This window comes from Mesoplodon densirostris, chromosome 7, assembly GCF_025265405.1.
Source record: "Mesoplodon densirostris isolate mMesDen1 chromosome 7, mMesDen1 primary haplotype, whole genome shotgun sequence".
NCBI classification, from domain to species: Eukaryota; Metazoa; Chordata; class Mammalia; order Artiodactyla; family Ziphiidae; genus Mesoplodon; species Mesoplodon densirostris.
The window spans coordinates 44235308-44249585 of NC_082667.1; the positions used below are offsets into that span (position 1 = coordinate 44235308).

General features: G+C 35.5%; 1 protein-coding gene and 1 pseudogene across 2 annotated transcripts in view; one reads left to right on the forward strand and one right to left on the reverse strand.

Moving 5' to 3' along the window:
* The window catches only part of NAALAD2 (N-acetylated alpha-linked acidic dipeptidase 2), a 50341-nt gene that overhangs the window by 18887 nt on the left and 17176 nt on the right, over positions 1 to 14278 (reverse strand). For both annotated transcript variants that reach the window (XM_060105356.1, XM_060105357.1), the window contains exons 7-13: positions 10561 to 10654; positions 9321 to 9419; positions 3993 to 4078; positions 3595 to 3714; positions 3408 to 3490; positions 1129 to 1192; positions 117 to 184 (exon numbers count right to left, since the gene is read on the reverse strand). In XM_060105356.1, coding sequence (XP_059961339.1) covers positions 117 to 184; positions 1129 to 1192; positions 3408 to 3490; positions 3595 to 3714; positions 3993 to 4078; positions 9321 to 9419; positions 10561 to 10654 — 614 coding nt within the window. The remainder of the gene's footprint in view (positions 1 to 116; positions 185 to 1128; positions 1193 to 3407; positions 3491 to 3594; positions 3715 to 3992; positions 4079 to 9320; positions 9420 to 10560; positions 10655 to 14278) is intronic.
* LOC132494355 (mitochondrial import receptor subunit TOM6 homolog) lies at positions 5464 to 5922 on the forward strand (annotated as a pseudogene).

Here is a 14278-nt window from a genome sequence, read left to right on the forward strand (position 1 = left end):
ATATCAATACAAATCAGCTATGTGTCGCCAGTTTAAAAATAAATATCACTAATTTAGAAAACAAGTTATTCACTTACTATTCATCAGAAAACATTAAGACAGAACTACTTATATACCTCTTTTGTCAGTTTATACACCAATTGGTAAAGAAGGGGTGTACAGTCAACTCTGAGAGTATAATTGCCTGAAAAATAAATAAGACAGAGTATTTTAGTACTTCCAAATGAAACTCCAATCTATTTAATTCTAACTTTATTTTCTAATTATAAACAAGATATTCAAATTGAAGGCATCATTCCCAGAGAATTAAAAATAGTGTGGAAATAATTATTCAGGGGTGAGAGGCTGCGGTAAACACTTAGGACATTGGAGGGCATAGTTGGATTTTGCTGCTAAGACAGCAGCTCTCATCCTTCAGTAAGGCAGTATCACTTAGGGAGACTTTAGCAAAGGAAGTGATAAGGCCACAGTATTCTTTCTTCATTCATTCAATTCGGCCTTTTTTTCTTTTTTCCCTGGCTGTGCCGTTCTGCTTGCAGAATCCTAGTTCCCCGACCAGGGATACAACCCAGGCCCACGTCAGTGAAAGCGCTGAGTCCTAACCACTGGACCACCAGGGAATTCCCTCATTCATTCAATTCAATAGTGTATATCAAGACGTTAGACTACAGCATGTCAGTAGCTAGTAAGTGTGCTTTGACATTTATCTAGAATAATACAGTGAAAGCCTATAGATATAAATGTCACATGTCAGGGTCAAAAGGAAGTCTGTAGTTTGTATTCACTTCAAATTTGCTCCAGTACATACAGGAAGTATTTCTGTATGGAATATTCTGTAGACCAATCCTTTTACTATCTCCACATGAAGGATGTAATTAAGTACTAGAGTTTTAACTAGTAATCCAAGATAGGCAACTGGTAAATATACTAAAGGAATTAGGATCAATAGCTTAGTTATGAATCATATTGATTCATTTGAATCATAATGAGTTTCTCTCTGGTAAAAATGGAAAATTGAGGTATATCGAGGTGTCTCATAGGAGAGGATAATCTTAGAAAGTTTACAAGCTGAATTTACAGACTTAAATGATGGTATACTATTTAATAACAACCCAAAATAAAATTTACCTTCTATAGAAGAATCTGAGTTGATATAAGCAACGCTTCTCTCCTGAAGTGATTTTACATTCTCCTATAGTTGAAGCAAAAGTTGTTACTTAACTCACAGCATTTACAATTGTGAGAATGTAAAAAAAATAATTTAGTATAAGAGTGGTCTGCAAATACCTTTATAAATCAAATACCTATGCCTTTGACAATAATTTCTGAGAATTTATCTGATTGGTTGACAACATTAATTCAGTTAAAACAAGTAAGAAAAATATTATGATGCTGTAGCTACTGTTTATAGCAATAGCAATGAGCCCTGAGGCAACAGCATTTTGAAAATGTGGTTCCTTGATCCCCTGCAGCAGAATATGAAGGGTGAACCTCACGGAATCTCAGTCCCACCCCAGATCTACTGAATAAGAATTGCTCAAAGTAAGGCCTGGAAATCTATAATTTTTAAAAGGTATCCCTGGCAATCCTTACATACATTAAAGTGTGAGATCCACTGAAATTGGACACCCATGTAAATTTATCATTTTAAAAGTGAGTAGTTGGAAATTTCCATGTATCTAAATATTTTTTTTAAAGATATGATGAAGAAAAAGAACAAAAAAGCAGGAGAATAGAGAAAAAAACAAGAGGGAAAGAAGGATGGACAATAAAAAAAGATGTTCTCTCTCTCTCAGATTCACACACACACGCACACACACACACACACACACACACATCCAAGAAAAATAAATCAGAGAAAAACGAATGTCATCACACTCAGATGAGAATATGCTGAGAGACCACTTTACTTCTCTCTCTCTCTAGCTTTGTACCTTATAAGAACATGTTACAATAAAATCATTTAAAACTGTGAGTGATTATCACACAAATGAGGATTCTTGCCTCTACAGTTGCCCACACAGGCCAGATCACAACTGACTCTGCTGTAGATAGAGTCAGAGTTCCCATTATAACAGACTTACAGTAGAAATAAAGGTTCCTTAACTATATTTAAGGAAGGTGGGACTTCCCTGGTGGCTCAGTGGTTAAGAATCTGAATGTGAATGTGATCAAGAATCTGGTAGAAAACTGGAAACAGTATTGAAATTGTCTTTTAACCCACATGTATTTAAATTAATGCAAGGCATATTATATCTTGTATTTATTTTAAGCTGCAGAAATTATAGGAACAGAGACATGTATTTATATATACATGTATTCATAAGAAATTACATATTTCTAAAAGTAAATGACCTTAATGAAATTTGATTCATCTAAATTAGCAGTCTATTCCAAAATACATATTCATAATACCAACATAATAGTAACACCTCGCAATGTAAATGGAATAAAGCATAAGTGATACAAGTGACGTATATGTGTGATTTTACTCCCATATTTATTTATTTCATATTATCATTTTAAAGTAAAGTAAGAGGAAAGGAGTCAGAAGGAAAGCATTTAAAAACTAGACACAATGGCAAGAATTATAAGACATACTTTAAAACAATTCTATAATATCTGGACTTATAAAAGATAAATAGAGGATGGTGGAGGGAAAGTGCTTTATAGCGCAGTTGCCTTTATAAAAATGCACAAGCTTACCTTGCACATTTAAGAACTTAGAGATACTCAACAGAGAGGCTAAAGGAAGAAGATAAAAGAGGGGGCCTAGGAGAGACCCTTAAAGACTAAGCATTAAAACCCAGTGGCAAATAAAAATTAATCATAACTGAAGGAAAAATAAACCCTTGAAATTGTAATTCAATTTACAAAATTATCATACTATACTCAACAATCAGGAACTTTTGTGAATGGTAAAATATACCTATGGTTACAGTTATACATGGAATCTGTAAATGTGAAATTACAATCAAAGTATAGTCACCTTAACAGAACATCTTATGTTCTCTTAGATGGAAGAACTCCAAGGAAACTTCAGAAGCTTGAAAATTAACTCCAAGTATCTGTATCAGTTTTTACATAAGTTAATTCATTTGTCACAAACAGCCTGCTAGTTTTAACTACTTTTGGAACTTAACAGATTTTTTACAAAACAAATACAAATAGAAACTAAAATATTTTGACAATAATAAATAAATTTGTTTGTAGCCCAATAATTAAGAGGATATTCTGTTTTGCCAATCTGATATGATAGTAAAAGCAAACTCTAATTCCTAAATTCTCTTGGGTATTTATCCAAATTAAAACCATATTAGGTAATGGAACCTATCTGCGATTATCCAGAGATACATATATTTGTTCCCTGTTGACCAAGAAAATAAGAACTTCTCTGTCTTATTTACCTCAGCCCATTCTGTGGAACCCAGAAGTCCAAATTCTTCTGCATCCCAGCTGGCAAAAATGATAGTTCTTCTTGGTCTCCAGCCTGTAATCATTGTTAACATACATAGTTAGGTACACCTGCCTAAAAACAAAGGAAAATTCAGCGAGTCACTTTTTGTCATCACCTACCAAAGAAACATTACTTACCTCTACTCATCAGTTTGCCAAAACTCTGAACAACTTCTTGCAAAACAGAAGCCCCACTGGTTGGGTCAATACCTCCAAATACCCAGGAGTCCCGATGACCTCCCAGAATAACATACCTGTCTGGGGAAAAAATGAGTTCAAAAGAACTACAACTTTGAATACATTATAAAGAGTAGTTATTTATGTTTTTAAATTAAACTTCCTCTCACTTGAGTTTCCCCATAGAAAATAATCAACACCATAAGGTAGAGTCTTCTTTTAGAATTATACTTTTTTATTCCAAATTTAGTTGTTTCACATCAGCCAGAAAAAAAAATCAATTGTTGACTAAAATGTATCTTCTCTTACTCTTGTAATCTTTGTAAAAACAAAATGTCTAAAATAATCCACCAACTCACCAGGTTCCACAGATCCTCTGATAGTTCCAATTACATTGTAAATCCTTGTGATTTTATTGATGTTATGAACACGCATTCTAACCTTCCTAGAATTTCAAAGGGAACAAATTACTTCACATAGAACATTATGTCTAACAGCTTTCTTTCAATGTTTTATTATGAGAAATCTCAAAAGTACAGAAAACTGTATAATAGGACAATAAATTCTCAAATACCCACCACATAAATTCAATAATTGTAATATTGTTGAATCACTTGCAAGGAAGTTGCAGACATCATGACAGGTCACTCCTGTGTACTTAAGCATGCTCCTTAAAGCCAAATTCTAAAAACCAAATATCAATATTTTATATTTTTCCTCCCTCATAGCTCTACTGTTGATATTTATTTAAAGTTCAAAATATTCTATTATTAAACATGTCTTGGGTATTCATTCTAAAATTTTTAAATACACTCTATACAATTACAAAAATAAGGGAGACAGCCCATTATCTATTAAAGGTCAAAGAAGCTTATTTTTAATGTGTTTTATATTTATATTAATTCCTGCTATTCAGTAACATTTCCCAAGATTATTGAAATAGTCTATCAGTACATTGTTAAAGGGCTGACTGAATGCTGCCTATAAGAAACATGATAAATTCTATTGTTAAATGGCAATTTGAGAAGCACCTGCTAAAATGTACAAGACAACTATACAATGAAACTTTTCCAGGTCATCACTGTTGATTCTGCTTTGGGCCTGCCTTTTAAATATTCATTCATCAATTATAATTCACCAAATTAGAATTCACGGGAAAGTACAATCAAGCTCAGAAAGTCAGAAAAAAATGCCATTCACATTTTATAAATCCAAAATGACATGGGAAAATGTTGAGCCTCTTTTTCACAAAGGAACAGAAGTTTTTAATCTATGGTGGGCTTAACAGGAGGTGGGCAGGAAACCTACTTAGTACTTCATTTCTGAATGGAAGAACAAACAAGTCAAATCCTGTATATTGTTAAGTGCAAATTCTGGTTTTTCTCCCCCTAAAAGTACACTGTGCTTCTGAATGCGTATGTAATTCATGTGCAGTATTCAACTAAAAGTGCCTTTGGGGGAAAACTAATCAATGGGTATTGTCTTGCATTTTAAGACAGTAAGTAAAAGATTTATTTTTACTACTGAATGATAAAAATTAATAGCAAAAATACTCTTTAGCATGTGTTTCTAAGTATATGAGCCTAAGATCTATTAGTAAGAAAGCCAGCTTCATGGATGTTGTCATTAAATGAAGAAAAGTAAGTAAAGGATACTGTAACAATGAGGAATGAGGAAAAAAATCTATTTTAATCTAAACATGAAAATAAACTGGCTATCTGTTCAGATCCTCAAAGAAGCTCATCTACATCTTTAATCCTTATATCTTCCTGGTTTTTAGTATCATTGACTCCAGAAGTACCTAAAAGAATTATCTAGAGAGGTGCTGCTATGGCTTCCAGTGGGGTTGATGTGAACGATGTGGGCTCAGCAAATAAAGTTCCCGAAATTCTGAAATTCTGGACAACTTGGGAGATTGGCTTTGGGGCGTCTACTGCTTCACCACCAATAGGAATGACTTCCAGAGGAATTTGATCCTCAGTTTGGGACTCTTTGCTGTGGGAGTTTGGCTGGCCAGGAATTTTTTTTTTTTTTTTTTTTTTTTGCGGTACGCGGGCCTCTCACTGTCGTGGCCTCTCCCATTGCGGAGCACAGGCTCCGGACGCGCAGGCTCAGAGGCCATGGCTCACGGGCCCAGCCGCTCCACGGCATGTGGGATCTTCCCGTACCGGGGCACGAACCCGTGTCCCCTACATCGGCAGGCGGACTCTCAACCACTGCGCCACCAGGGAAGCCCTGGCCAGGGACTTGAGTGACAATGACCTAAAGGCACCTCAGCCAGGGGTGTAGCCATAAAAACACCTAGAACCCCTGTGCTGTATCTGAACCTTCCAAACACAGTGCCTCCCATCTGTGACCATTACACGACTTGCCCTGATGGCAATTGAAGTTTGATTCACACGGGCACTTTTCCTTCCCTGCCTTGTAATAGAGAAGAACTTCTTGTACTTTATTACAAGTTATTCATTAAGGGATGTTGCCTATAAGCTTAAATTATAGATAATGGCCCAGCTCTGGGAACCCTGCTTCCCAGGTAATGTATATTAAGTTAAAATACCTTGGGCTTCCCTGGTGGTGCAGTGGTTGAGAGTCCGCCTGCCAATGCAGGGGACACGGGTTTGTGCCCTGGTCCAGGAAGATCCCACATGCCACGGAGCGGCTGGGCCCGTGAGCCATGGCCACTGAGCCTGCGCGTTCGGAGCCTGTGCTCCGCGACAGGAGAGACCACAACAGTGAGAGGCCCGCGTACCACAAAACAAAAACAAAAACAAAACAAAACAAAACAAAAAAACAACTAAAGTACCTTTTTTTAAGCTCACAGGAAACAACCTGACCAGTTCCACCAGTGAATGACTACAGGGAGGAAGAAATTAACACATCCCCTCTGCAGGCTGACAGGAACCAAGAAATGTTTGACTTTACTCCCTCCCCTTTTAGTATGAAAGGAGCCTGAATTCTAACTCAGGCAAGATGGTTCTTTGGGGCACGCCATCTTCTTGGTCTGTTGGCTTTCTGAATAAAGTAGTTATTCCTTGCCCCAGCAGCTCATCTCTCAATTATTGGCTGATCATACAGCGAGCAGTAGAGCTTAGACTTGGTAACAGCCTGATTTCCTTTTCTTTGCTGAGTCCATTCAGAACACCCTTCTCTGGTCAGCAGGCAGGTTTCAGCTAAAGTGTTGTCCTCTATTCCTTAAAGTTCTGTACGTAGTTCTTAAGTTTCTGCAGGGGATGGTCTTTGCCCTTGTCTTTGTTCTTGATCTAATCTAATGGTATTTTAACAAATATTTGAAATAGAGATTATGCACAAAGAAAAAAAAAGAATTATCTACAGTTGACCCTTGAACATCATGGGTTCGAACTGCATAAGTGTCCTTACACGTGGATATTTTTTACTAAATATGCACTACAATACTACATGATCCGCAGCTGTTTGAATACACAGATGTGAAACCTCAGATATGGAGGGCTAACTGTAAAGTAATATGCAGATTTTTGACAGGCGGGGGGCTGGTGCCCCTAACCCCTGTGTTGTTTGAGGGTCAACTGTATTTGTTTGTCCTGTTATCACCTCAAACTCATCATGTTCCAAATAAACTAAACTTCAGAATGTAGGCTCCACAGGGCAGGGATTTTTGCCTGTTTTGTACACTGCTGAATCCCCAGTACCCAGAATGGTACCAGGGGTATAGTATATGCTCAGTAAATAATTGTGAATTGAATGAATATACTCCTGTATGGAAAAACTGAGAACAACCTTAGCTCAACCATGAGAGTTACCTCTGCCTATCATTATCTTTGACTAGACTATTTTACAACTCTGTAGTGACAGAACTTAACTTGTAGTAATGTAGTAATACAAATAATTCATGCCCACTGAAATGCACAATTTCTCTAGTGAACGTTCAATTGACTTCCCTCCCCCAATGTGGAAGAACTCAGTTTTTCAGCTATTAAGCACACTCATTTCAGCATTCCTAAGGAGCTCATTTTTTTGTATCATCTTTGAATTCTCCTTCGAAGCAGTTTTAACTCCTTTCTGGTCCCCTTATTAATTAATGCATTAAATAAAATTTTTATACATGTTCAGTTTATATTTGTATGAGAATTATGGTTTTACTTAAAAAAAATCCTTTATCATTTTTGGAAGTCCCACTGAGATGTACATGGACTCTGCTTGAAGAACCAAGAATGGGCAGCTTAAAACCAGACATGTGTTCTTTTGGCTCTCAGTTATAAATCCCAAGCAGCAATAGAATCTTAACTTTGCTGAAACTCTGTATCTCTAACTTAATTTTTTTCTACTGATTCTGTGCTTTGTTTATGTTTCTAGTTTGCTTACAGTAGGTAAGTTATTCCCTATTTGTGGTAGCAATGTTTAAGAATTTAAGGTTTCATGACTTGTCATTTGGTAATCTCTGTAAATGGATCCATAGATTATCAAGATCTCTTTTGGGTGAGAAATTACATACATAGTCTTGTTTCTAGCAATTTTTTTAAAAAGTTTGTGTATCTGCCCATTTTTAGTTAAAATCAAATAGGATTTTGTGCCCATGGTGAAGGTGAACAGTTTTTTGATATCTTGACCAAGTAAATGTTCTGTTTCTGAGTTTACTCTTGAACTGTGACTGAAGCTATATGTTTATTGATTTCTCTGTTTGTATGTTTCTGTTTATAAATCAGAAAGGCCTATATCTTTCATTGTGTGCCTCTAGAGAGTATTAATAATTAGACAATAAAGTCTTTTATATTAAAAGAACTCCATTCTAATTGAGAGATAGAGATAAATAAGCACTTATATAAAAATATTTCTAAAATCCTCATAAAATAAAATGGAACTTCTCATAGTTTAAAAGTTCAGAAATAAAAAAAAAACTCTTACAGAAATTAAAAAACATTCTAAGAATAAAATTTCACATTGTTAAAGTAAATTGTTTAAGTAAATTGTTTAAAAATATTTAATCATTTTAGCTTAATAAAAACAGCTCTGTTTTCTCTGATTTATCAGTGTTAAGTTTTCCTTCCTCTCTACATTTCAAGCAAATCAAAGTACTTAAAGTTCTGATCATGTCATGATGTTCTGTAACTCTGTATAAGCTATTCTCTGCCTCTAGCATTTCCTGCCTATCTTGATACAGTGGAAAACTTATTTTTTCTGTAGAATTAAGCTCAATGAACACATATTCTGTGATCACTCCTCGAAGTGCTCTCATGGGTTAATAACAATAATACCCAAAATGCTAAGTGTATTGAGCCTTACAGTAGTTACTTGCTTACCCATTTTAACTCATCTAACCCACCCACACAGGAAGTGATCAACAAATGTTGGCTCCTTTCTCTCTTCTCTTTTACTCCTTCCCTCAAGTTAACCTAGTGCTTCACATGCATAGCGTTTTGACAGTTATCTGAAAAACTTAAAAAGGTTAGGTGAAGAAGGAAGTTAAAATATTAAACCTATAACTCAAATGTAATTTTTGAGATTTACAAAACAAATGTTGTGATATCACTGTTGCAAGAAGAATTTACTACATCATTCCATAAGTAATTCTTAAGCAATATAAAATAATTATTCATTATGAAAAATGAGAAAAAGAAGATAAGCAAAATATATCTGGCAGAATATTTATCTTGACTTTTTCCATTAAACATGTAAACCTTCTCTAGGATACTAAAGTAACATAAAATTACCTGAAAGAATCGTGCCCTATGAAGCCAGGCCCGATATTATAATTCACCTTAAGACTTCCCTTCCAGCTCTCATCTGGTGGAGTAGTTCCTCCCAAATAGCTGTCAAGAGAACACAAAAATGACAGATAAATGCTGAGCATCACAATTTCTTAGAAGAAATCATAAAGTGTGGTGATGAGATATTTCACTCATTCATTTAACAAGTATATATTGAGGATTTATTAAGTGCCAGGTACTGTAAAATTTCCTTGCCTTGTGGAGCTTACATTCTAGTGAGAGAGCCATAACTGAGATAAATAAGGAAAATGTTTAATATATTACTGATAAGAGCCAAGGAGAGGAATTCCCTGGCGGTCCAGTGGTTAGGACTCGGTACTTTCACTGCCTGGGCCTGGGTTCAGTCCCAGGTCGGGGAACTAAGATCCTGCAAGCCCCACAGCATGGGCAAAAAAACAAAAAGAGCTAAGGAGAAAAGAACCAACCAAGATAGTGAGGGGAAATGGGAAGCATCAGCCTTTCTACTTTTGACTTTAATTATTTACATAGGGAAGTATTAGGTCCAAGAAATCCTGAACATGTGAAATTCATGACTGTGTTAAAGAGAAGAAATTTGTAGAAAAGCTGCTGATTACATAGTAGCGACTCACAAAGCAATGATCAAATTGTATTGGTACATACATTAAACAAAAATAGAAGTTAGGTGATTTGAAAAGCAACACAGTTATACAATACAATAATAACAAACATTAATTGAATATCATATTATAGACACTTTATATACATGATCTCATCTACTTCTCATAATAACTCTGTCAGGGAGAAACTATTTCTGTCTTCGTTTTACAGAGAAGGAAACTGAGTCAGAGGAAGATTGAGTAACTGATATAAGTTCACACATTTGGTAAGTGGTGGACATTACCACACTTTTAAAATGCAGGTCAAATACAAATATCAAATGAAGATCTAAGAAAATCTAACTACTTGAAAAATCTCAAATCAGTATTTTTATCTTTGGACATAGTTTTGCTTCTGAGACTTTCATTTGTAGCAAACAAAGTAATGTTTTCTTATTATTTCTTAGTCATTAAACTGACTGCTCTTCTCTTATGGAAAAAAAAAGATGTGGTCTGTTTTTCCAATATCAGGAGTCATTCTGATACAAAACTTATTCATTTTAGAAGAGAAAATGGGCATACTAGTGTAAATTATCTTATTCTCAAATCCAACTAGAAAACTATACCGTAATAATATTTCTGCATCATTATATCCAATGGGATGTACAGGGATTTGAGGGATTCCCACTCCTTCTTCGACATCAAGTCTGAAGGTGTACTCTGCAAAAATCAATTGCATAAGAGGAAAATGATTGAAGAATCTGAGCAAGGGGTATAAAGGAATTTATTTTATTACTATTGCAGATTAGCTATATGTTTGAAATTATATTCAAAATTTAAAGTTCCCCAAAAGTCAATTATTGTTTTATCTAATATGGTCTATTTAATTTGACAGTAAGAGATTAAATCATTTACACTTTAATGTAAAATCAGTTATAGGGATTACAGACTCCCCAACTTGTTTTGACATTTCATGTAATTCTCTTGAATTTTACAAGAATATTTTATTTCCTCAAGGATATCTCAAATCCTTCTTAAAGAAGTTTCAGTTAACCAGATACCTGGAAAATGCATCCCAGATTCTGAAACTAGAAAGAATTGTAAAAAAAAAAAAATTAAAGGGAATTTATGAGATATTGTGAATAAGTGATAAGGTTCTTACTCAAACAGTAACAATATTCTCCTTAAAGGAAGATGAAAAGTATTGTCAGGCTTAAATCCTAATTGGGACTTCGGCTTTCAGCCAAAATAGAGTTCTCTAGAGCATTATTACCACTATCTTAGAAAAAAAGGAGGTTTCAGGACTTCCCTGGTAGTCCAGTAGTTACGACTCCGAGCTCCCAATGCAGTGGGCCCAGGTTTGATCCCTGTCAGGGAACTAGATCCCATATGCCACAACGAAGATCCTGCATGCTGCAACTAAGACCCAGAGCAGCCAAATAAATAAATAAATAAGTAAATATTTTTTAAAAAGAAGAAGAAAAAAGGGAGGTTTCAAACAAGTGACATCAGATTCCACTTAAGAAAGTAAAAAAGAAGAGCAAATAAAGCAAAAATAAGCAGGAGAAAGGATATACTAAACATCAGAGCAGAAATCTAAGAAATAGGAAACAGAAAAATGATGGAGATTATCAATGAAATCCAAAGCTGATTCTCTGAGAGGATTAATAAAATTGATAAATCTCTAGCAAGACAAATCAGGAAAAGAAGAAAAAAGATATAACTTGCTAATATCAGGAATAAAGACGTGAATAGCACTCCCGTACCTGCAGAAAAGAGAGAGAGAGAGAAAGAGAAAGAGAGAGAATGTATTATGAACAACTCTAAACCCATAAATTTGATAACTTAGATAAAATGGACAAAATTCTTAAACAACACAAACTACCAAATCTCACTCAAGAATAAATAGATAACCTAAACAGCCATATATCTATTAAAGAAATTGAATTTGTAGTTAAAAACATTCCTACAAAAGAAACACCAGGCCCATATGGATTCACTGAAGGATTCTACAAACATTCACAGACAAAAATCAAAGCCATTCTATATAAACACTTGCAGAAAAATGAAGAAGATGAAATAGTTCTTAACTCATTCCATGAAACCAACGCTACTATTACCAAAATGAGACAGAGATATTACAAGGAAATAAATTGATAGCAATAGGAGATAAACAATATCCCTTATTACTAAAGACAGATTCTTAACAAAATTTTAGCAAAAATCCAATAATATATCAACATTATGAAAAGAATAATACATTGTGACCAAGTAGAGACTGTCCCAGGATGTTGTGGTTTAACATTCAAAAATCAATCTGGGGAGTCCCCTGGTAACTTAGTGGTTAGGATTCTGGGCTTTCACTGCCATGGCCCAGGTTCAATACCTGGTCGCAGAACATCCTGCAAGCTGTGCAGCATGGGCAAAAAAAATCAATCTGTGTAATTGAAAAAGCATAAATATGAACAGCTTAAGATCATTTCAACAGATGCAGTAAAAGCATTTGACAAGGGGCTTCCCTGGTGGCACAGTGGTTAAGAACGCACCTGCCAATGCAGGGGATGTGGGTTCAAGCCCTGGCCCAGGAAGATCCCACATGCCGCAGAGCAACTAAGCCTGTGTGCCACAACTACTGATCTTGTGCTCTAGAGCCCGAGAGCCACAACTACTGAAGCCTGCATGCCTACAGCCCATGCTCCGCAACAAGAGAAGCCACTGCAATGAGAAGCCCATAAACCACAAGGAAGAGTAACCCCACCTCGCCACAACTAGAGAAAGCTCATGCATAGCAACAAAGACCCAACACAGCCAAAGATAAAAAAAATTTTAAAAAGCACTTGACAAAATCCAATACATATTGCTAGTGAAATGAGATAAATGTGCTAAGATAAAAGCTCGTAGCACTGGGCTTCCCTGGTGGCGCAGTGGTAGAGAGTCTGCCTGCCGATGCAGGGGACGCAGGTTCATGCCCTGGTCCGGGAGGATCCCACATGCTGCGGAGCGGCTGGGCCCGTGAGCCATGGCCACTGGGCCTGCGCGTCCGGAGCCTGTGCTCAGCAATGGGAGAGGCCACAGCAGTGAGAGGCCCACGTACCACAAAAACAAAAACAAAAAACAACAACAAAAAATAAAAACTCGTAGCACTTTAGAAGTGAACTTCCTCAATCTGATAAAAAGAATCTATAAAAAATATGCAGCTACTATCATACTTAACAGAGAAAGACTAGGACAGTCTTTGGGGCAGGGACATGGCAAGGATATCTGCTCTAACAGCTTTTTTTCAGCAATGTTCTAGAGGTACTAGATGCTACAATAAGAAAAGAAAAGAAAAGGTACCCAGATTAGAAACAAAGAAATAAAACTGTCTTTATCTGCTGATGATATGATCATCTATGCAAAAACTCTGATAGAATCCACAAAAACCTAGTAGAATGAATTAGATTAACAAGTTTTCATAATACAAGATCAATATATTTCTTCTAAAAATAAAATAACATTTCTATTTACTAGCAATGACCAACTGGAAATTGAAATTTAAAATGTAATTTAAAACAGCATAAAACTTTGAAACTATTATGGATAAATGTGAAAATAGACATGCACGGTCTGTGAAACTACAAACATGCTGAGAGACAGTAAAGAATACCTAAGTAAATGAAGAGTTGTGCCATATTCATGGATCAGAAGATTCAATATTTTTAAAATGTCAATTCTGCTCAAACTGATCTATAGGTTTAATTCAATCTCAAATCAACCTCCCAGGAGACTTTTTGGTAGAAATTGATAAATTGGTTCTAAAATTCACATGGGAAGGACCTAGAATAGCAACCAAAACTTTGAAAAAGAATTGTAACTTGGAGGATGTACATATCTATTAGAACGTAAAGTTAACAAGATTGACCATACTAAGTGTTGACAACAGTGTAGCAGTTGGAACACTCATACACTGCTGCTGCAATATAAAATGGTACAACCAATTTGGAAAACAATTTGAAAATCATCTATCATATTATCCAGCCGTGCCATTTCTATGTATTTACTCAAGAGAAATAAAAACATATGTACCTATAAAGACTTGCATACAACTGTTCATAGCAGCTTTATGTGTAATATCTCCAAAACTTAAAGCAATCCAAATTTCCAATAAAAATTAAATGAATAAACAAACTGTAGAGTATCCATTCAATGGAATACCATTCAGAAAAAAAAAAAAGAAATGAAATACTGACACAGACATCTACATAAATGAATCTCAAAATAACTATACTGACAGAAAGCAAATCAATGATTTCCTAGGGATTGGCAGGGAGGGGGTAGGGTTGAGAGGAAGGCTTTACAAAAAGA